This window comes from Schistocerca gregaria, chromosome 11 (assembly GCF_023897955.1).
Source record: "Schistocerca gregaria isolate iqSchGreg1 chromosome 11, iqSchGreg1.2, whole genome shotgun sequence".
NCBI lineage: Eukaryota > Metazoa > Arthropoda > Insecta > Orthoptera > Acrididae > Schistocerca > Schistocerca gregaria.
In genome coordinates, this window is record NC_064930.1 from 143,725,633 (window position 1) to 143,750,516 (window position 24,884).

Here is a 24,884-nt window from a genome sequence, read left to right on the forward strand (position 1 = left end):
CAGTTGTACAATTGGACCACATAATACCCTCGTATGTGGGTGGCCGAATTATGCAAAGGAGGCGTGACAAAGTTACGGAGCGTCTGTATGCTAGCAGAGATTGTGTCAGTGTCTGCAATGGAAAAAACATTGATAGCAGTACTGGTTCCATGTGGCACTGCTGCCAACATTCTTTAGTCGTAGAACTCTGCGCAATCTCTGGTAGCGCGCGGAAGTTCTGGAAGTCGGTGATGTCTTTGTGCCGTAATTCTGGCACGTAGCATACCTAACGGCCAACTGATATGTAGTCACTTGACGACGGTGACGGAGGAAGTCTTCGGAGAGCTCGAGATTCCCAAATACGAGAACTGTGAGAATTTAACTGTCTGAGAGTTTTTTTGACGGTCCGCTCTGTTTCCGCAGGAGCGTCTGGCTCAGTGCGAGCACCAGCGGGAGGCAGGCGAGGGGGTGGGCCCCGCCCCACGAGCCGCCCCCTCGGAGCGCGGCGCGCCGCAGCGCCAGCTGTCGACGCGGTCCACGGCGAGCGCGCGCGCCGGGGCAGACCGGCAGGCTCCCGGCGGCGGGGTGGGCGCAAAGCCGCCCCCGGCGCCGTCTCCGTCTGCCGCCGTGCCGGTTGTCGCTGCTGCAGATAAGGTAGGGTCGAGTGTTTCAGTTCCCAGCTGATAAGCTGTGTCTGTCCACCCCTCGTGTAGCGACCACGACTGACTGTTTGCCGCAGACATATTGTCAGAGTATCCCAATCTCGTATTAGTTAAGAAAAGAAATGTAGAAGTAGATTTTGTTTTACACGTTCTTACAGTAACTGATTCATATACCAAGTTCGACTGAAATTGCTCCAGAATTCCAGGGCTATACCAGACTACACAGGGTGTCCCACAAATTTCACTGTTAGAACTCAATAACTCAAAGAAAAGTAACAAAAATTGTGAATTTTGAAGCCACTTAGATGGTCACGATGTTACTGTCGCTTTTTGGCTGTTGAAAGCGTTCAAAATGTCCTGGGAGGGCTGGTTGGCCATGTGTGTCTGACCCCAAATCTCTGGGATTGCAGTCCGATGTTTACACACTAATCTACATTCTCTGAGGCTGGATAAATGAGTACCGTATTTACTCAAATCTAAGCTGCAATTTTTTTCCTGTTTTTGTAATCCAAAATACCGCCTGTGGCCTACAATCGAGTGCAAAGTAAGTGGAAGTTCTGAAAAATGTTGGTAGGGGAAGACGAGCTTTTTTCTGTGCCCCGAGTTTCGACCACTGCATTTTCATACATTATCCCACGAAGTAAATACAAATTCCGTATTGTTCATCTTTGCATGTAGCAGCATTTCAATGTACTACGAAAATCCGACTGGCAAGACTGTTCGGGATGTTTGTAAACTCTATGTTCTGAATTTTTTCCCACCTGTGAGAAGAGATGGTTGCTAATAGGAACTTTCATGAATTGTGAATCACATGCAGTATTCTCTTCCATATAAGAATAATACGAATATAAACATTTTGTCATGTATTCTTTCGTGTTCGCAGCTATCTCATTTAAATCCTGTCTGCCTAATGAACTATGAAACTAGTGGGAGACAACAGCAAACGCGGAAGAATATACATATTGTGTTATGTTTATATTCGTATTATTCTTATGCCTAATAGTGATACAGTCAGAAATGAGGCACGGCAACTGACTAGATTTTTAAATTTAAGCTGACTCTAATTTCAGTGCAGAATGTAATGTACTAAAGACGTGTCTGCAAAGATTTTCAAACGGAGAAATTTTTTCGTTAAAACTCTCGTTCAGAACATCTCCTATCATACGCAGTCTATCATTTGGTTCTTGTTGATCATTATCAAAGAAAGCAGCAGTGTAAGTAACAACAAATAGCAGTATCTTGTCATTGTTTCTCTAATGAGACAATTCCTCTCTTTTTTTTTTAATTGGAAGCCGTGGTAGCGCACACAAAAGCGAGTGGCGACAGGCCGTAAACACTCATTATCAGACTGACACAGTACAGTAATGCATTTTCAGCGTAAAGTCATGTAAACACCTATAACAAAGAGAACGACACTTATCAGATCAAAGAAAAATAAGCAGTCGATTCAAACCAGACGAAGCATGTGAATAAAAGGAAGGGTACCTGTATAAATACGGACGGAGCGCCTGACGCATAGCAATGGCTACCTGGTAAAGCTTAACTTCTAAGCTTACGACTCGAACCAAACTACTGTAGCTGTATCGTCATTCATTCGACCTAAATTGTGTCTCATATTACAATGGACCAACATTGTTTAGATTTGGAGGTGCGGCCTAAAACTTCTCTCTCCCCTCGAATTTCGAGTCTCAAATTTCAGGTTGCGGCTTAGATTCGGGAAAATTTTTTTCCTTGATTTCAAGTCTCATTTCTCAGGTGCAGCTGAGATTCGAGTGCGGCTTAGATTCGAGTAAATACAGTATTCATGTTTGAACACAGATGCCACTGCTAATGTAAAGTGACTTTCACAGTCAAGTTGTCATTCGTTAGGTGACACGAAAATGAAGGTGGCACTAGTTCTTTTTTTTTCCTGAAACTGAAAAAGTGTATATTGTTCAGTGTGGCTAATTTTGCCTTTCGATGGGAAAAATTTGAAATGATAAAAGAAAAATTATATTGTATTTTTGGTGATCCTTTGCTCTCAGTGACAACAGTTATGTATCAGTTCAGTGAATTTAAATGCCGTTGAACATCCACCATTTTAGATGAGGGTCGTCGAGGATGCCCTGCTGGTGTGACGACTGAAGAAACTCCCCACAATGGGGTTCTTTTTAATGGCCAAACAGCCCTGTACAGAATGGCAGAGGCCATAAGTATGTCATTGTTGACAGTAGTTAATATTTTACACAATATGCTTGATGGGAAAATTCTGTGCAGAGGGTGTCGTGATTGCTGAAAGTGAATAAGAAGTGTGTGAGGCTTTCAACTTGGAAGCTGAGTTTGCAGCTACAGAGCCATGAAAAAACAAAGATTCCAAGACTTACCAAGCGGGAAAGCGCCGGTAGACAGGCATAATAAATAAAACACACAAACACATACACAAAATTTCTAGCTTTCGCAACCAACAGTTGCTTCTTCAGGAAAGAGGGAAGGAGAGGGAAAGACGAAAGGATGTGGGTTTTAAGGGAGAGGGTAAGGAGTCATTCCAATCCCGGGAGAGGAAAGACTTACTTAGGGGGAAAAAAGGATAGGTATTTACTTGCGCGCAAGAGAGAGGGTAAGGAGTCATTCCAATCCCGGGAGAGGAAAGACTTACCTTAGGGGGAAAAAAGCATAGGTATTTACTCGCGCGCGCGAGTATATACCTATCCTTTTTTCCCCCTAAGGTAAGTCTTTCCGCTCCCGGGATTGGAATGACTCCTTACCCTCTCCCTTAAAACCCACATCCTTTCGTCTTTCCCTCTCCTTCCCTCTTTTCTGAAGCAGCAACCGTTGGTTGCAAAAGCTAGAAATTTTGTGTGTGTGTTTGTGTGTTATTTTATTGTGCCTTTCTACTGGCACTTTCCCGCTTGGTAAGTCTTGGAATCATTGTTTTTAATATATTTTTACCATGTGGAAGTTTCTTTCTATTTTTTCACAACTGCGGGAACAGGTATATGTATTCCACGAGTGCAAATGACAGATCGCAACATGAATATGTGACTCAGTCATAACCATTGCAGGAAGTTGTTAGTCGTACTAATAAACTGCATTAATGTTGCTTATAGGTGGAATAAGTAGCTTTCACAATTGTTTTGTGCTCCTGTTGGGATTTCAATACGAGGATATTTTATGAAGCGGTCTGAAGATGTGCAGTTGTAGATTATCAGATGTGGAAGTGGTACTAATGAAAAGTTGAACTTTGGATGAATTTGATTTTCCTTCCGGTTTGTAGGAGGACACTGTGGCTGTTGTCGATCCTGGTCTGCCTCTGTCTGAGGCGAGAAAGTTGTTGTTCACATTTCCCACATTCACCTTCCAGGAGTGCAACTGGTGATGATGAGAAAGAAGAGGATGATGGCAGACGGCTACCCTCTGTGCCAGTGAAATAGAAGAATGCTGAACACAGCGTAGCACGAGGCACGCCTGACCACTCACCTGGCATGGAGTCGGCAGCAAAATAGTTCAACCAGATCCTCAGAAGTTTGTGTCGGGTTGTCACTGTTGATGAAACCTGGCCCTGTAAACTGAGGAACGATTGCAATGATGTGCTGTTCCCTGTGAATCTGCCCTATGGAAGTCGAAGGCTCTCCCTTCAGCTGGAGAATCTGTGGGGACACTTTTTTGGGATGTGAATTGTGCTGTAATCACAAATTTCTCGGAAAATGGGAACAAGAGCACTGACCAACGTAACAGTGAGATATTAGGCCGCTTTAACATGAGATTACAGGACCGCAAGAGGCATTAACTGGGGTTTTTGTGATACTGTGAATGGAATAAGTTTTGTGGCATTTAAGTTATGGTCCTCTTATTTAAATAACAAATTTTGAGACAAGATTAGCATAAACAAAGAGACAAGAAAGAGTAGAAAGTACAATAAAGGAACAAGTGAGAGTCTAGGACAGCAGTAGTCAACATTTGAAATATAGTATCATAGGGAGCCCCCAATGCTGTTGGCTAGTCTGGGCTGTTGTATCTGAAACTGAATTCAATTTCCTGACATGGAATTAGATCTGATCACAGTTGATGTTCAATAATTGTTAAATTAACTTTTCCAAACTCCAGCACATTGCAACTTACATCATTGTTAGTTGTGTTGTCCCACATTTGTAGTTCTGGATCTTTCTTGGCATATATGTATATGCTTAAAATAGGATTACATTGAAGAATAAATACGTTTTTGGACATAGGAGGAGGCACTTCATATCTAAAATGGGTAGTTATTGAATCACACTTGTATTAGCCATTTTTTTGTAAGCAGGCGACATACATAAATAAGAACTGGGTAAACATTCATACAAAGTCACTCTCTTAACACGATTCTGGTTTACATAATGTATCACTAATTAAGCTGAGGAGAACTTGAGCCTTAGGATGTTATCATAGGTCCTCTTTGTTCAGACTAGGTTGTTTGTACTTGGAAGTTGGACCCAGTGCATCCCACTTGCCACTCATAATTTTTGCAAAGACTGCAACAGAGAGAAACGCCCAATAGAAAAGCATAAGTTTGAGGGTGAGGCCCAGTGAACTTTCACAAGAGACATCTTCAATCTCCGGTGTGATGACATCTGGAATTTCTGCCGGCTCTAGACTCGTCAGTGAACACCAGTGGTCGCTGTCCCTCTCTCTATCCCAGCCGTCAGTTCGGTCGCCGTTAACTGACAGGTTTGGGAGCGCAGCGCTGACTCCTCTGTTGTGATCTTCTTGCTCCACAGTTTGCACTTTTAGGTTGCAGTCTCTCTTTCTAATGACCATTTTGGAAAAAAATGTTTTAATCAGCTTCTCTTTATCAACATACGTAGTCCTGGAAGAAACATAAAATAGGGATTCTTATTGGCTGTGTTCTTTTGTGTCTGCAAATGGTGGAGAATAACACACACAACATTGAACATGTGTGGAGAATGTAACATAGAATACGTGGCGAAAATTTTATGTCGAGTAAGTAGTGCAAAAGTCAGAAATAAAGAAACAGTGATTAACTATTTCAAAATATATAAAAAAAAACTAATGGAAACAATGGACAGTAATACAGGATGAGTGGCAGTTGACTGGAGGGGCAAAAAATCTTGTAATGCCTCTGGAAAAATAAATTAAGAAGCAGCTGGATTCGAAATTTAGAAATGTAAAACATGAAAAGAGCAGAAAGAGAGATTTTCAGAGGAAAAGAGTTGAATATTGAATGATCCAAGGACATAAGCAGTTGGAGGACAGATTTGGAATATTCAGAAAAAGAAGTGAGAAAGTAGTGAGGGTGACTGCAAGGCGGGGGTTGGGGAGGGCGGGGCGTGTCAGGAGTAAGTGCTGGGACCACTACTGTTTCTTATATAAATAAACGCTATGCCTTCAAATACGACAGGTGATTCTAAAATATTTCTGTTTGCTAGATAATGTCGAGTGCGACATAGGTTTATGGTTTGTAGAAAATAAATTGATGCTAGATGGCAGTAAGATTCAGTTTTTATGGTTTCTGTCACACAATTTAACTAAAACTGACATTCTGAGTGCACTGAATGGGTATATAATTAATGAGACTTAAAAACCCGAATTCTTAGGTGTTCAGATGTAGGGCTAGCTGTCACGGAAAACTCATTTTAAGGTTTTTGTTCAGAAACTACACAAGAATTTAAAAAATTGTAGCAGTAATCCTCGCACTTTCGAGTCTGAATTGGAGGATTTCCTCATAGCTCACTCTTATTCTGTTGAGGAGTTTCTGAAAAAAATAAAGCAAAGTCCCTTGTTGTTGTGTCGGTTATGCTAATATGCGAAGGCTGTTCAAAAAGTGTCCAACTTTTGTTTATAAAATCAGTCTTTATTAAGATACAGTTGTTTGTCACTAGCAACCTTGAAAGTAGTTGCCTCCAGCCTCTACACACCTCTCCCAACGTTTCTGCTGCTGCTGGAATCATCACCAAAAAGCCTCTTTCAGTATGGTGCGCAGCTGCCTTGTGAATTCTGCATAATGTCTTCCTTATTCTGCAATCTGGTCCTTTTCGAGGTCTCTTTCAGCTGAGAAAAAAAATCCAGAAGAGACTCTGTGCTAGATCAGGGGAATAGGAAGGCTTATAAACTGCAGCCGTATTGTGTTTGGCCAAAAACCTCTGAGTGACGAGTGGGTGCATTGTCGTGGTGAAGCTGCCATCTGCCCGCTGTGCCCAAGTTTGGCTGTTTCCGCGTCACTGCTTCACAGTGGCAACACAAAACTCTTGGCAATGCCCCCCCCCATGCCTTCTGGGGCTTACTCGTGGTGGAACACAGCACTTGAGTCAAGAAAGGTGGTCAGCTGGATTTTCACATTGCTGCAGCTGGATACATATTTGGATGTCGGGCATGACAGATGGTTCAATTGCAATTACTGGTTCTCGGTTGTATTTGTGAACCCAAGACACGTCACTATTGATAACTGTTTTAAGAAAGTTGGGATTACTGCTCACAGTATTTAGCATAGCCTGAGAGATCTCTTAATGAAGTTGTTTTTGCTCAGTTGTTAACAACTTCGGCACAAATTTTGTCGAGATCCTCCTGAGGGCTAAATGTTCTCATTAAAGTGAAGGGAATGGATCCAGTACTAACGTCAACACTGTCTACAAGTTCTCTGATGGCAATTTGGACTCGCATTCGGGAGGACGACAGTTCAATCCCACGTCCGGCCATCCCGATTTAGGTTTTCCATGATTTCCCTAGATCACTTCAGGCAAATGCCGGGATGGTTCCTTCGAAAGGGCACGGCCGATTTCCTTCCCCATCCTTCCCTAATCCGAGCTTGTGCTCCGTCTCTAATGACCTCGTTGTTGACGGGACGTTAAACACTAATCTCCTCCTCCCTCCTCCTCTCTGATGGCGATTCATTTATCCCACATCACCGGGGTCGTCACGTGATCAGTAACGACGTCATTGGCAAATATTGAGGGCCTACCTGAATGTGCTTCACTCTCCACTGACGAGTGGCCACCTTAGAACTGGTTGCACCACTCCTTTAACTCTGTGGTACCCGTTTTTTCATCCCCATACACTTGATACATCTTGTAGATTGTTTCAGCTTGAGAATCACCGAGCTCAAAACAAAATTTAATGCAATAACGTTGTTCCACTTTTTCTGTCATTTTTCCCACAGCACAAATCTGAGGACTATCAGTTACTCATATTTTCTTGTCAATGGCTAGCCAGTGACTGGTTGTTTTCCACAGTCATGGAAAAAATCGGTTGTTTGCCCTGCGTATGCCTACACACGAAGAAAGTGCATATGCCCCGTTATGATTGCCGGTTTCATCAATAAAATATAAGGTCGGATACTTGTAGCACAGCTCTCAAATACTTAGCAGCTTGTCATCTGCATTGGATTTGTGTAAATTTTATTTTATTTATTATTAACTTTTCTGCTGTAATTTCATTTTCTGGCACTAGTTCTCTGACCACAGAGGGTGGCTCCTCATTAATGTCGTCCTACGGAATTCGACACATTAGTAAAAATAAATGAGTAAAATGAAATAAACAAAAGAATTTTGGAGGAAAAAACACATAAAAAAGTAAGAATTTAATTTGGTACACGGTCTATAGAAGACCAAATGGAAAGACAGCAGAAGTAAAATACACGCGATTCCCGTGGCACCTTTATTATCTGTGCCGAGCTGGTAGAGTTCAGAAGTGAGCTCCAGATGTTTGCCTTAGACTCGCCAGTGGGTAATATTACATCGTCTTGGAGCTTGTTGTCTCTGTAACGGCAGCTCGAACTGCCAATCTCTGCCAGTGCCCATTTCACCAAAAGCTCATCATCTGAGTCTGTTGTCACGCATTAAAGAACTATACTGGTGTATAAAGGAAAGTAAGTACACAAGTTTGCAAGCCCAACCGAGGGTTCACCGCATTGTTGCTAGATAAGAAACTGTTGGATGTGACGATTATTATACATGAGTCCCAGGAGGTACGATCAGTACGTGGGAATATGACGAAAATGCTCATTTGAAGTGGAAAAACTTCATACAGACGTACGCCCTATTCTGAATGGTTTCCGTTTAATGTTGCTTTTGTATGTTTTTCGTCAATAACTTCAAAATTGCAACCTGTAGCAAAAACGTGTTACAGTGCAGAATTAAACTACATCAAATTTCTTGTTAAAAAAAAGTTCCTATTCATTTTTATTCTAGGACTAATAGTTTGAATAATACAGAAAATAAACAACAATGTAGATTAAATGTGTTCTGTTTTGGAAACCATTTGGAATAGGAAGTATGTCCAAATAAAGTTATTTCTTCAAATGATCATTCCTGTCACATCCGTGAATGCAGACAATTCTTCCTGGGACACCCTGTATACCAATGCAGTGAAAGATCAGGTAGTAGCGAATATTGTTCTGTATATAAGAGGTGCGTCAATAAAATATTGAGACTGATGTGAAAAAAATGTTGCTTACCGTTTTAGTCAAGTTTATTGTTGTCTCCTTCGAAGTAGTTCCCTTCTGATTGCACACACGTTTTCCAGCGCTTCTGCCATTAATGGTAAAATTTCTGGAACTCATCTTGTGTAGTAACCTCCAAGACCCTTGTCACAGCTTTTTGGACATCTTGTGTTGTTTGAAAATCGTGTCGCTTGAGTGCCGTTTTGACTCTTGGAAATATAAAAAAGTCGCACGGAGCGATATCTGGTGAGTAAGGTGGCTGTGGTAGTACAGAAATTTGTTTTGAGGTTAAAAATTGCTGTACTGACAGCAGTATGGGATGACGCATTATTGTAATGCAGAATCCAATTATTAGCAATGTTGGCAGGGACACAAAGAACTTTTTTACGAAGTCTTTCTGAAATTTCTTTGTAGTAATATTGGTTAACTGTTTGTCCAGGAGGCAACCACTCTTGATGAACAATTTCCTTGGAATCAAAGAAGCACACAAGCCTGCATTCCACTTTTGACTTTGACATGCGAGCTGATCCCTTTGAGCACCATTGCAAACATTGGCGTTTTGTCTCTGGATTGTGATAGAAAAACCAACTTTCATCACCAGTGGTAACACGCCTCAACAATTCCGGATTGATTTCCGTTTGCTCTAACAGATCAGCTGCAACATTTTTCCGTGTTTCTCGCTGTTGTGGTGTGAGATTTTTGAGGACCATTTTTTACACAAATTTTTCTCATACCAAGATCTTCAGTTATTAGACGAACTGTTTTTCAATTGATGTTCAGTTCTTCTGCCATAACTTTCACAGATAATCGTCGATCAGATCGTAAGAGTTCACGCACCCTGGCCAAGTTGACATCCATCCGTGAGGTTGATGGTCGTCCACTGTGGTCTTCATTTTCAACACTTGTTCTGCCTTCAATAAACATTTTATGCCAATGTAAAACTTGAGCTCTTGACATAACCATCTCTCCAAAAGCCTTCTGAAGCTTACTGTAAGTTGTCATCGCGGTTTCACCCAATTTCACGCAAAAAGAAATGGCGTACAGTTGCTTAATATTATGCGGTTCCATTTCCACGACGAGAGACTCAAACGTGTGTTAACTTATTACAGCACAACTCACAACTGAGCAGCTGCATCGATGTGCCGCTCGGACTAGAAACAGCTTATGGACCAATGTCAAAGATATTGTGCCTAAGCAAGCCTGCAGGGTTGTCACATCTTGCAAAGAAAATCAGTCTCATTACTTTATTGTCGCACCTCCTGTGTGTGTGTGTGTGTGTGTGTGTGTGTGTGTGTGTGTGTGTGTGTGTGTGTGTGTGCTTTTTGATTACAGGGGCATAACAGTGACATTGCTTTGTACTCAGTTTTCATTTGATGGAATGCACAAGTTTTGTGATGATGGAGGTGGAATAAATGAGAAACAAACTTGTACCAGACATACTTCCTCCTCTAATTGAATACATGTGCAGTTGTGTGCATCGGATCACTTAATTTTTGTCCCGGTCCCTGCACTGTCTCACAAAATACTTCGTTAGAGGCCACCTGGTGAGAATGTGCACTGGAGTAATGTATGAAGAAAGCCTTATAGCCCTGCACTCTTCAGTAAGAGGCAACGCAGTGACAGATGCCGAGCAGCTGCAGGCCACCGTCCTCAGACCCACGGAACTATAGTGGGGTGGGAAGGAAGAAACTACAGCGCCGATGGAAAAGTGCCACCTTGATCTCTAATGTGTGCGACCCTCGACATTAGCCTTCCTCACTCACTCTGTTTCCGATCTGTAGTGGCCAGAGTCAGAGATGTACCATTGCCGGGAGCTGTGCAGTGTCCACAGTGCGGAATTTTCAATTGCTGCCCTGAGTGCCTTCCGTCGGCACCCCGTGTGTTTTTGAGGTTTCTGTGTCATGTCTTAAGAAGCAACTGTGAAGCTGAGAGAAGGAGAGAAACAGGTTTGAAATTGCAAGAACCCTGAGACAGGACTGTCATCATCTACAGACTCCGTTTACTGTGTGGGCTCCGTTTACTGTGGAGATTGAAGATTTACTATATCAGATTTGCCAATGGTGAGGTACTACTCGGAAATGAAATGGTACCTATTGAAAGAATGACAGTTGGAGTTGGAGGAGGATTATGAGAGTACAGAATGAAAGTCGACACAGAGGAAAGTAAAGTGATGAGAAGCCATGTCTGAGAATACGAGAAAGTGAAAACGACAGAAGGTCAAATTGAACGGATGCTATAGTATATATGTTTTTGGGAATGTGATAATTCAGAAATGGACAGGTGATAGAGAATAAGATCGAGAACTGACATATCGAAGCAAGCTCTGTGCAATCTGTACTTTCTTTCTGATCGATGACTTAAACAGAAGATTATGCCTTAAAGTATTAAAGAGGGGATGATTGCAATATATATTGATATTGTCACTGCAGTCTTCAGCCTGAAGATGGTTTCCTGCAGCTGTGCGTGCTAGTCTGTCATGTGTGAGCCTCCTCACCTCTGCATAACTAATGTGGTTTACATCCGTTTGAACGTGCTTAACCGTAGCCTTGCTCTCCATCTACAATTTTTGCCCTTCCCCCAGACACACACATACAATGCTAAATTGGTGATCTCTTGATGTCTCAAAATTTAGACCATCTGCTGATACCTTCTTTTAGCCAAGTTGTGCCAGACATTTCTTTTTTTTTTCCCTGATTATATTCAACAGTTCCTCACTAATTACACAATCTATCCATCTCAGTCTTCAGGGTTCTTCTGTAGCACAGCATTTCAAAAGCTTGTGTTCTGTTCTTGTCTGCACTAGTTATTTGCCATGTTTCACTTCCATATTAGGCTTCATTACAGATACAGACCAGTATATTGATTTATTTAGTTCAAAAACTAGCAGTTACATGAAGAGCAGATGCTGATTATTGACAAGATTTAGGCTAACTAAACATTATATCTTGTATAGTCTGAGGTTCAAAAGCGAATGTTATTTGCATCATAGGTGGACCCAAATTCCCATAATTTTGATTAACTTGGTCGTTTCAGCAGCTCAATAATGTATTTCTTCCTGTTCAAGTTTTCTTACCAGCAGGAGTGGTGTGAGAATGAATGAAATGCAGTGTTGGCCTTCTTCAGTGGGTAGCTTGACCCACACTATCTTTAGAGAAGATACACGGACAAGTATCAGCCGGTGACGGTTTCACTCAAAGCTCTTGTGTGGTGAGCGGTGCCTGTTTTGAGTCCAACTAGCACCTCCTCGGGGTGTGTACTGTTGCAATGGCAGGGCTTTACACACACACACACACACACACACACACACACACACACACAGTGTGTGTGAGCTGCCTTGTGTACAAGGCTCGCAGGAGTTTGTGCAAATAAGAGATAACCATGGCAGACGTGCTTATCTCTGAAAAGGGAGTCTCATTATGTCAGGTGTGCTGTGGCTGGTCCTTTGTTTACAACTGTGAGTTGTCTCCACAGTCTATCAGGCATTTTGTTTAGCCGTGCCTAGTGCCTCGCTGCCTGTGGGCGAAGGCTCAGGGAGACAGAGTATGTCAGAATATTCCTTACTGAGGTGTATAGCAGTGTTACACTTGCAACGCAGCTACATAATTACCAAACACAAAAATGTTCGTGTTGGAAGTGCCGTCCGTATACGTGTGAAATGCCTACTTCTTTACATCAATTGATCTCCAGAATGAGATTTTCACTGCAGCAGAGTGTGCGCCGATCTGAAACTTCGTGGCAGATTAAAACAGTGTGCCAGATCGAGACTCGAACTCGGGACCTCTGCCTTTCGCGGGCAAGTGCTTCTGTGAAGTTTGGAAGGTAGGAGACGAGGTACTGGCAGAAGTGAAGCTGTAAGGTCAGCACGTGAGTCGTGCTCGGGTAGCTCAGATGCTAGAGCACTTGCCCGTGAAAGGCAAAGGTCCCGAGTTCGAGTCTCTGTCCGGCACACAGTTTTAATCTGCCAAGAAGTTTCAGGTCAATTGATCTGTCCAATAGAGTTGGAGATGAACAGCAACAAGGAGATCATCAAACAAAGACTAACCAGTTTTCTGAAGGTCTTTAATTACTGAGAAGCAGGTTTTCAATTTTTTTTAAATATAACTCAATGTGAAATTTTCTCCTATTCCCTCTCCTATCCCCACCAAAGTATCAGATCTATCGTAGTGAAATTCAGTGATAGAACTTCTTTGTAGGTCTGACAAGAAATTACAGAGGAAAAACACTTCGAATATGGGGGTTTTAGTGCTGTTCTCACCACTATTTGATTGGCACACTATCCGAAAGTTAACATTTAATTTAAATGTGTTATAAAATATCTTGTGGAAAAAAAACTAGTAAACTCCCAATTCCTTAAATAAGAAAACTCCTGTGTATAAAGCAGCTTCAAACGTCTGATTACTTTACAAATGAGTTTGTGGGGTAAATGCTTGCTTTTAAGAGTGTAAGTTTGGAAAAGGTTTAAAATCGGGATTAAAGTTGCAGAGTGCTCTCATTATGAGACACAAGATGTAGACAAGCTGGGTAATGTGCATTCCGTTTTAAGCAAAAGCTAGTTTTCCACACATTTCAGTGTTCACGACGTTGTATCTCCCCAACTGTTTGTCGTACGGTATATAATTTTGCTTGTGCGTTCAGATGTATCAGTGGATATGGTCCACAAACTGTGTTGCAAATTGAGTCAGTAGTAACAAAGTAGTAAATTAAAACGTTATGTCTGGTGATGAAGCCTACTGCACAAACAGCAAAAATATAGTAAGTGATAGATTTTCTTCATTTTTTCGTTTTGTGTGGAGTGTCAACTAGAAGTTTTGTAAAGGTATGAAATTATTTGTAAACTTTGATGACAGTTGTCGAGTGCCCTCATTCTGAAATACCGGACGAATGAAGTCTGCGTATTTGGGCACCGTCAGTTACTCTGTATCGTGACATGTAGTTTCCAAATCTAATACTCGTCTTATTGTGTTAAACTTTTAATGTAAGATTATATCTGTTAACCAGTAGAATACGGCAGTATTTTAAATTTTTGAATCTGGCCAGCAATCGTGCGTAGTACTGAAAATAGAATTTTTGTTGCCCCTACACTCCAACTGTAGTCGGCCACAGTGTTAATGGCTCCGGAAGCACGACTCACAAGGAACGCTGCATCGTCAGCTCGGCTGGAAGTGCACAGGCAGCATTACGGACAGCTGAAATTGTGGAAACTTGAACTGCCTCGCTGCGCTTTGGTTCGTTGTGTACCTAATAAGTATGTCTTGGGCAATACAGAATGGAACGTGTATTCAATATTTCACAGCCATTACATGAAAAGGAAACCAAAGATTCAGATTATCTCTCTGCGGAATGGATTCTGTAGTAAATTGCACCTTAAAGAATGCATTATACATTTGGTCGCCTCTTACTTTATTAACGAAATGACGAAAGAACCGACTCTAAAATAACCGCAGCAGGATTAACGGCATTTTCAACTGTGTTGCACTGTAGTCAAAATAGTGAGATAAGTAAACTAAAATTTCCATTACGGAACAAGTTATGCTCTGAAGTACTTGCTGCACCGTAGACAGCTTCACAGCAAAGTAAATGGCCCATGAAAATTATAAAACAAGTTCACATTCAACTCTCATTTGTTTTCATTCCAGTGTTCCACTGTCACTGGCCTCAGACCTCGTGTCGCTGGATGTGGTTGCCAGATTGACAATTAGTGAATCCATTACTTTGTCTCTTGACAACCTTTTTCTGGTGATCTCCTTGTAGTTTGTCAGTGTGACGTACACACTTCACAACCGGCAACAGTAATTCTGTCTTGTCGCTTCCCGGATCAGTCTTTTGGTGTGTGCTACTTTAAATGAGGTATTTTTGTCTGCCGCATATCTCTTCACTTGTGCCCCCACCAGTTCTCTCGGATTACGGTGAGGTGACGAAAGTCGTGGAATAACAATAAGCACGTGCACAATTGACATTAACATTGTGTACACGAGGTATAAAAGAACAGTACCTAACTAGTTGGTGTGAAAAGGTTTCTGACGTGATTGTGGCCACACGACGAAAATTAACAGACTTCGAACGTGGAATTGTGGTCGGAGCTAGACACGTGGGACATCCTGTTTCGGAAATTGTCGAGGAATTCGACATTCTGAAATCCACAGTTCCGAGAGAGTGCCGAGAATACCACTGCTTGTAAAAATCCCAGAAATCAATGTGGCACACAGACGAATGTATCTGTTAGGACCGTGCAGTGTTACGTGGCTTTATGCATAATTACAGACTTACTATTTTATCAGTTGATTTGTTTTCACCACGTAACGACTGCTGATTACGTCTTCCTTCTTTGCCGAGCGATTTATCACTTTTCGTTCTGATGCCGCAACTCTTCCTTTCCTATATCTTTACTACTTTTTATCTATATAAATGATGAAATATTGGTTTTGCCGTTTTACAACTTTTTAATAGCTGTGGAAGTATTACAGGCATCGGGTCCCACCTAATGTGTCGCACACCTATACGTTTTACGTGAACCTTTAGAGACTCTATCGATCTGTTTACAAACAGAAAGCGGAATATCTCTTCCTTTGACGTCGTCCGGCGACGACCTAGGAAACTCGACGCCCTCGCGGCCCGGGCTCTTCCTTGGATCGCGGTAGGTTGCAGCCTTCGTTTCATTCTTCGCCCACTTGCCGCTACGTGGAACTTTCGTGGTGATCGTCGGGTGTCGTCTTCCACGTTATCTGCAACATAAATAAACTTTCTTACCACAGTATTTATGAAAACCCAAAAACAAACTTAAAGAACATAATAATAATACCAACAGTTCTTACAATTTTTCGTATAAGTCTTGGTCAATTTAATGAGGGGAGGGACAGGCCTAAGCCTTGTGACACCACAAATGTCAGGTGACATTTGACATAAATGGGCTGTGGCAGCAGAAAGGTGATGCAGGTGGCTGCGCTAAGAGCACGTCATCACCTGCAGCGCCTCTCCTGGGCTCCTTATCGTATGGGCTGGACTCCAGACGACTGGAAGACTGCGGCCCGGTCAGACGAGTCCATATTTCAGTTGGTGAGAGCTGACGGTGCGGTTCGAGTGTGGGGCGGAACACGTGAAGCCGCAGACCCAGGTTGTCAGTGAGACACTGTACGAGCTGCTGGTCGCTCCATAATGGTGTATGCTGAGTCCTCTGGTTATGTTCAGCTACTGGGAGACCATTTGCAGCCATCCACAGGTCGCGGTCTAGTGGTTAGTGTCGCTGCCTCTGGATCGCGGGGTCCCAGGTTCGATTCCCGGCCGGGTCGGAGATATTCTCCACCCGGGTACTGGGTGTTTGTGTCGTTCTCGACACTTTGTCACAATGGCGAGACTGGACAGGGAGCGGGATTGGGAATTTGCACAGGCACCGATAACCGCATTTCGAGTGCCCCACAAACTAAAATTGTCGTCAGTGATAATCATCCTCATTACTTGCAGTCATTCATGCATTTCACGTTTCGAAACGATGATGGAATTTTTATTTTTGTGGATGACAGTGCACCATAGTTGTTCACGATCAGTTTGAAGAACATTCTGGACAATTCGAGTGAACAGTTTGGCCACCCGAATCACCAGACACGAATCGCGTCGAACATTTTTGAGACGGAATTGAGAGGTCAGTTGATGCACAGAATCCTGCACCGGCAACACTATTGCAGCTGTGGATGGCATTAGGGGCAGCACGGCTCAGTGTTACTGCACAGGACTTCCAGTGACTCGTCGACTCTGTGCCGCGTAGAGTTGCTTCGTTCACTGCGCCGGTCAAAAGGGCGTCCGACACTCTGTTAGGAGGTGACACGTGACTTTTTGTCATTTCAGTGTATAACAACAATGATGGAAAGGTACTTGCATCACCCTTTGACTATGTTGTGGAGCCGTGAAATCAGTTTCGTATTTTTTACTGCTGCCTTTCGAAATCTTAACGAGCCCCATCAGGCCTGCTCAATGTGTCTAATGTTATTAGTTTGCAGCTGTGAAAGAATATCCCTTTTTTGTATTTGTAGTGGGAAGCCTGTCAAAGCTAACAGTGATTGTCCATAACAATGACAGAGCCTCGATGCAAAGAAGGCAATAGCTGATCCTGAAGCCATTCTCAAAATATATCTCCATTCATTTTGGAATAGTAGTCACAAGTGTTTTCCAGTTTTGATGGGAATATACGCCTACTTTAAGGAACAAATCCAGTAGCAGCGAAACTGGCGTGATATATTATAAGGTGCCCTCCTTTTCCCACTGGGATTTATAAGCCGTCTTTTCCCTCTATTGTTTGCCAAATAAAATTTTTTATTTGGTTTTGATTTACCCGAGCATTGCCCATGTAATACACAGTGACATCACTTCGGTCCATTAAAAATTTATGTCTGTCATTAGATGTTACGTATTTAAATCTGATGTTCTTCATATTTTTGCATTGACCTTTTATTTCCTTCAAACTCGGTATTATGCAAACAGTACATCGTGTCAATTGGCCACCACTGTTAACAAACGAGAACGCGGATTGCCTGAGGGGAGAGAAGCGGTGTGGGGGAGTAAACCCTGCCTCTCTCAAAGGGCTGCTATCCTGTATCCATCTTTTGTGCTTCCGTGAAACCAGAACTGACATAATAGTCGTAGAGATCGCCGATTCCTTTTGTTGCGCCGAGAGACACATTCGAATCCCTTTATGCTCCAAAATTAGTCTCTCCACTCGTTTCAAAAAGCAAATGAAATGAGTGTACAGCATTGTCGGCTGGAGGCCCCGTCCGAGGAAGTTCGTCCGCCGAGCGCGAGTCTTACTGCAGTCGATGTCACATTGGGCATCTTGTGTGCCGGTGATGAGGATGAGCTGATGATGATAACACAACACCCAGTCCACGAGCAGAGAAAATCTCTGAACCTGCCGGGAATCGAACCCGGCCCCCCTGCACGGAAGGCGAGTGCCTACATTTGGTAGTGCCTACAGCGCAATTGTTTGCTGTGGTTGTCAGTGGTAATTCAGGCCCGACCTCTACAAGTATCTTACACAACTGTAATTCGAAACACTCCATCCCTAAAACTGCCACGATACAGTGTCCATATAGTAGCTTCACACAACAGTGAGCAGTTTTGCACGAATACTGTAAGCAGGGTGAAGTGGATGCAGGCTGCAGTAATTGTGCAGACATGAAGAGGCTTTCTGAGCACAGACAGCTGTGGAGGGTTGCACGGAACCTGTCTGTGGACCGAAGGCAATAGAAGCTGCATCAGGAACAACAGTAACAACTACCACTACTACTAAAAGCTGGTTTGTGAAATGCACAGCGACGTTCAGTCCTTAAAGTGACACTGGAACTGTCGTATAACTACCGAGTAAAGACTTTTTTTATCCTGATTCATTGGCACAAATATTTACCACACCATACCTCATAGTTACGGACCAGAAAAATTCGCATTTTGCGATAAATGCGAATTCTCCCTCAAAATGCAAAAATGAGACAATTCTTGATAGACGCTATTCAGTAGCAAATTGTATCCACATGAACTATTTTACCAGTGATACTTTAAAGTAGCTTTACTTTCTCCATGTAAAACTCTGTCCAAACAGGCCTCGGAAGGCCCAATGATACCGACCGGCTGCCGTGTCATCCTCAGCCCACATGCGTCGTTGGATACGGATATGGAGGGGCACGTGGTCAGCACACCTCCACTTCTCAGTCGAGCAGCTCCTCAGTTTGCCTCACGAGGGCCGAGTGCAGCCCGCTCGCCGACAGTGCTCGGCAAACCGGACGGTCACCCATCCTAGTGCTAGCCCAGCCCGACAGCGCTTAACTTCGGTGATCTGACGGGAACCGGTGTTACCACGGCTGCAACGCCGTTGGCACTTTCTCCGTATAAATATTGAGAATGAAGCCTATTTTCAGTTACTGGTATTGTACATCATCTGGCAAAACCCAGTTTGGGGAGACAATGTGTGTAAGAACCTGTTTGCAAAATAAAAAGTGTACGAATACAACAATGTATCAGAGTGCTCAATGATATGGGACGATGCCAGTTGTGGACAGTTGAATGGTCTATTTAAGAACACACCGTGTAATGCAGTGTAGTTGTACTCAACCGTGGGACCTAGCATTTTACAGCAAAGAAATGTTTGTCTGTTAGCTAACACTGAAAAGATGTTATATTGCGGACACTTTTAACTGGCAAATTAGGTGGCAGTTGTTTTGAACTGTGATCGCATCCAACACAACCAGAGTTTGGGCCTAAAGTAACGTTTGTTAACAGTACCCTGTGCTAACCTCGACAAGCAGTTGCACAGTAACCGCCCCCAAAAGACTCGTGTTGTGCGTTGCTCATTGTTTATAAATAACCACCCTTCAGACATCGGAAGAGATTGCTCATCCCTGTACAGGGATGTGGGGCTTGTTCCCTTACTTCTCCCGTGTGTTGGTCAAAATTCTGGTTTATTTACACTTGTGGCCATCTGCCACTATTGTCTATAGTGCCTGCACTCTGCACTATAACAAATGGAAACTAAATCTGTGTACCTGTTTTTGACTTCACCGAAATTCTTCCCCTAACATACAATAGTAGAATTACTGTACGTTCGGTTCTACTTCTATACTAAGTACCTTCTCAGTTCAGTCTGCACTGTCGTCAAGAATGAGTTGCACAGCTATGAATACCAACAAAAGGTAAAATTAATAGTCTGTAGATTTTGTGATCATCGAATTGGGCGGGAAAAGACAAGTAATGTCCAGAAACACCGTAATTTGGCAACACATTCAGTTCACTGGTGGGGAAAATGCTGCCACTTTTCAACAAAACAATCATTCTTGAAAGCTGAAATACTGCCAAACGAAGAAGACAATGGCCGTTTCGAAACAAAAGGTTGTTGAAATTTTTGCAGAAGCAGACAGTCCAATCACTAAGTTATCAGCACCTTTTAACAGTCAGTTTCAAAGAATGAAGCCTTTGTTAGTCTTCATTCGTGTAGTATGACAACCTTATATACCAATGCATGTAATCGTTAAAAAAATTGTGCATTTTGCCACAAATATATTCTACATTTTCCAGTCCCTACAGTCATGTTAGACAGAAATAAACCACCAGCTGTTGTGGCCGAGCAGTTCTAGGCGCTTCAGTCCAGAACCGCCCTGCTGCTACGGTCGCAGGTTCGAATCCTGTCTCGAGCACGGATGTGTGTGATGTCCTTAGGTTACTTAGGTTTAAGTAGTTCTAAGTCTAGGGGACTGATGACCTCAGTTGTTAAGTCCCATAGTGCTCAGAGCCATTTGAATCATTTTGAACAGAAACAAACAACAAATTGAACAGTTTTACTCATTAATATTCCTGAAGAGTAGTTGCTGACACACACGTTTCATTGTTAGGCTGGCAAAAATATTTTTCCACTTAAAGTGGTTAATCCCGAAGGTTAGGAGTGATGAGAGGAAAGGACGCCGTGAAAGGCATAACTGTGTAATTCCAACCACCCTCAGTACAGATATGACTTAGTGTTTAGAGGAGAAAAAAAGGAAAGGCTGTGGGATTAGGAACTTCAGATGTGTATGTACATTTGCGTGCATTTTACTGCGTAGCACTGGAATGCTTGTGAGAAGTTCCACTAAACTTGGTGCACGTGTGATACTTGCAAACAATTTTCCTATGATTCATGCATTATATAGAGTTCTCAGAAATTAATTATCAGTTGGGTGAAATAATTATTGTATTCTTATTATTTATAGTGGTACTCATTTATCAAATGTTATATTCGACACGAGCACCAATCACATCCTGATGCAATTCCCACTGCTATGATTATTGTTCTGCTAGACATCAAGGTTTGCGGTGGGGGACACTGTAACGTGTGTGTCAACCTTGTACTCAATGCCGACCGCCACGGGTTTAGAAGACATTGATCGTGTAAAGCCCGAGTTGCACTTTTCACACATGGCATACTGAAAGCTCTGGATTGGGGCATTCGGGTACGTGCTGTATTTCTAGATTTCCGAAAAGCATTTGATCGGTACCACACTTACACTTAATGTCAAAATTACAATCGTATGTGCTATCGTGTGAAAATTGTGACTGGATTGGCGACTTTTTGGTGGGGAGGACACAGCATGTTGTCTTGGATGGAGAGTCATCTTCAGATGTAGAAGTAACTTCCAGTTTGCCCCAGGGGAGTGTGGTGGGATCCTTGCTCTTCGTGTTGTATATTCATGACCTTGTAGACAATATTAATAGTAACTCCAAACATTTTGCAGATGATGCAGTTATCTACGATGAAGTACTATCTGAAAGATCTCGATACAATTTCGACGAAGTGCAGAGATGGGCAACTTGCTCTAAATGTTGATAAATGTAAAACAGTGGACTTCACAAAATGAAAAAAATGTAGTAGTATCTTATGTCTATAATATCACTGAGTCAGTGTTGGAATTGGCCAATCATACAAATACCTGGGTGTAACACTTTGTAGGGATATGAAATGGAGTGCACATATAGGTTCAGTAATTGGTAAAGCAGGTGGTAGACTTTGGTTTATTGGTAGAATACTGGGGAAGTTCAGTCAGTCTACAAAGGAGATTGCTTACAAATCACACTCGTGTGACCAGTTCTAGAATATTGCTCAAGTGTGTGGGACCTGTACTAGATAGAAGTAACAGGGGATATTGAACGTTCACAGAGAAGGGCAGCACAGTTGGTCACAGGTTTGTCTAACCCATAGGAGAGTGTCAAAGAGATACTGAAGGAACTGAACTGGAACACTCTCGATCATAGACGTAACCTTTCCCAACAAAGTCTATTAACAGTTTCAAGAACCGGCTTTATACGATGATTCTAGGAATATACAACACCCTGCATACCGCTCACGAAGGGATCGTGAGAATAAGATCAGCATAATTACTGTGTGCATAGAGACATCAAACAGTTATTCTTCCCATGTATACCTGAATGGAACTGGAAGAAACCCTAATAACTGGTACAGTGGTGGTTTGCTGAGGGTCGATGTAGATGTACTGGGTCTATATACGTTACCCAACAAAATCTGTGAAGCACTCAGTAGGAAAAGAGGAAACGAAATGAAACTCCACGGGCCGGGAGAGAGAGGGGCCTACGATGTTTTTACAGGGCATACAGAATAGAATCAAACTTGCAAACAGGTCGGCAGTACGAGCCCGCTTACCAGTATAATGTAGCGTGGATGTGGATGATAACTCGCCTGTGAACGGAGTTGTGAAACCGTTATTCCCCCTCCTGAGGTAAGCTGTCCCACAACTGATGCAACTGGTCCACGATATCCTAGATTTCGGCACTGAAATGGAATTGACACACGAGCAGCTCCCATAGGTGTTCTGTGGGGGGCAGATCTGGGTGCCCGATTACCTCGACGTGGGGCAGACACTTCGTAGAGACAGGTGCCGTGTGTGAACGAGTACCGTGCTGTTAGAACGCGGCACCACGATACTCTCGGACGAGAGACGACGGGTGAGGACCCGGGGCGTCCGTCACGCACCGTTTTGCTACCGCAGTACCCCCGATCGCTACCGGCCGCGATCTGAAGTCGCACTCGATGGCTCCCCCTGCTGCGACACGTGGAGTTCTTCCGCGGTTATCTCTCCAAAACGGGGTAAGAGCGAGACCTCTCCCCAGGTGACCACCATATTCTCTGATGACAGTCGTCCAGGGTAATGCCGAATTGCAGTTTGTTGTCGAGCACAGTGCAATGCCGTTATGCGACAGTTGGTGCCTGCCGGTTACGACTCCACTCCGAATGTATGCGTCCGTGGTGTGGTGTTAACGGCAACCCGTGCGTGGGATCGTTATTCCCTAGTCCGTTTGTTGCCAGTCTCTGACTCGAGATTGTGGGTGGCACGGAATGTTGCAGGGAGACAGTTACTTGTCATCGGTCGAAAGGCGCAGGTGTGCAGCGGTTACGTATTGCTCGGTGCGCAGTACGGCACCCCCCCTCTGTGGCAGTCAGGTGCGGTCGACCGGAGCCCCGGCAAACGTCTCCGTCCTCACGTTCCCGTGCGGTCAGACTTCAGAACACTGTGATACCTGCGTGTCCTGCAAATACGGGTACTGTACGACTCGACTGACTGGATGAATGGTGACCTGACGTGAGGATCTTCCGAACTGCCTGGTGCTGATAATGCCGTCTCACATGAGTATGTGCCACCTGTGTGTCCTCCAGGCGTGGTAAGAACACTAAACGAGAACAGCACTGGTTTCACTCCAGAGGCCGTTCTACCTCGACAGAGAACTGTAACTCTAATTGTTTCCGTACCCCCTGCAGTCTGTATGTGAACAAAGATCTGTTGACACCCGATGGTGTCTTCTCGGTCTACTTCTTTAACATTAACATTGTTGACAGACACTGAGGAATTCGTCAATTTCTGTGGTGGAAGACTAAGTCCATAATGAACTATATCCACACCAGACCAAGTGATTTAATTTTGAAGTACCCTTCCACATGATGTGACGTCTACTGAGAGGAGAAGATGTGTGTCATCCTAAAATGTCCTCATAATATGAGAGGATAAGAAAATAATTTGCTTTGCGAAAACGAGCACATCTGTTTCTGTCGATAAATGTGCACTGACTCTACTAATTCTTTAAGTGCTCCACATTTACCATTGTACGGCAGTAAGAGATCACAGAAGGGCACGCCAGCATTGTAGTGGGAGGTGTGGATCAGTACCAACGGTGGGTAACACTTAAACGTATCTGCATCATCATTGAGAGCACCGCATAGTACCGTACGAAGGGGCGATATTCATTTTATATCTTACTTCGCGGTTAAACAAAAGAGGGAAATACTATATTGCTGTTCTGCAGCTAGTATTTACATATTCGAATACCAGTTTTCAGCTTCTGAGTCCATTGTCGGCTGAGAATTTAATGTTTCCGTATACTGTTAAGTCCCGGATTACCATTGTAAGTGCACTTTGTCTGGCATTCCGGCACACCACGAAAGCCCGAGACTCCTTCCAGTTCTTCGACCCGTCCGTAAAGCTGACGTACTCGCTCGTCGTACCTGTACGTGTGTCGTAACCGCAAGTTTCGGTGTTCCCGCAGCAGTCGAAGCCGTCGACACCGCAGATCAACCCGATGGCAGTGCTGAGCCGTGAGAGGGTGGCTCAGCCGGCGGCCGCGGCTCCTCCCCCGCTGCAGCACGAAGGTGAGGGGGAGGCGGAGGCGGACAACGAAGAGCGGGAGCACGCGCCGGCAGCCGACACCCGGCCGCGACACGAAGAGGTGAGTCGGTCTTCACCGAACGGACCTTATTTTCTCACTTATTCGTTTATATTTTGTAGCGTTACAGCAGATCGTGTCGTACATTACAGGTTGTATCGTAGCTTTACGAATTATTATAAAAGTAGAGTTTTGTACTGGACAAAATAATACTTGTCAGGACAGTGGTTGGTTCTTAGCTTTATTTCTGGAGGAGTCCAAGTTCATATTATAACACATATAATAGATTTGTTCACTTCATTATAGCCGAGTGCTTTTAGGCGCTTCAGTCTCGAACTACGCAGCTGCTGCAGTCGCAGGTTCGAATCCTGCCTTGGGCACGGATTTGTGTGTTGTCCTTAGGTTAGTTAGGTTTAAGTAGTTCTAACAAGGGAACCTCCCCATCGCACACCCCCCCCCCCCCCCCCCCCCCCCCTTCCAGATTTAGTTGTAAGTTGGCACAGTGGCTAGGCCTTGTAAAACTGAACACAGATCAATTGAGAAAACAGGAAGAAGTTGTGTGGAACTATGAAAAAAATAAGCAAAATATGCAAACTGAGTAATCCATGTGGGATATAGGCAACATCAAGGAGAGTCATAACAGGGTCAACCAATTT

At 43.4% G+C, this 24,884-nt stretch overlaps 1 protein-coding gene across 7 annotated transcripts in view; it reads left to right on the forward strand.

Annotated features, from left to right (window-relative positions):
* LOC126295263 (Golgi integral membrane protein 4-like) overlaps positions 1-24,884 on the forward strand; it is a 128,735-nt gene that overhangs the window by 64,343 nt on the left and 39,508 nt on the right. For all 7 annotated transcript variants that reach the window (XM_049987675.1, XM_049987674.1, XM_049987677.1 and 4 more), the window contains 2 exons: positions 403-633; positions 24,112-24,291. In XM_049987675.1, coding sequence (XP_049843632.1) covers positions 403-633; positions 24,112-24,291 — 411 coding nt within the window. The remainder of the gene's footprint in view (positions 1-402; positions 634-24,111; positions 24,292-24,884) is intronic.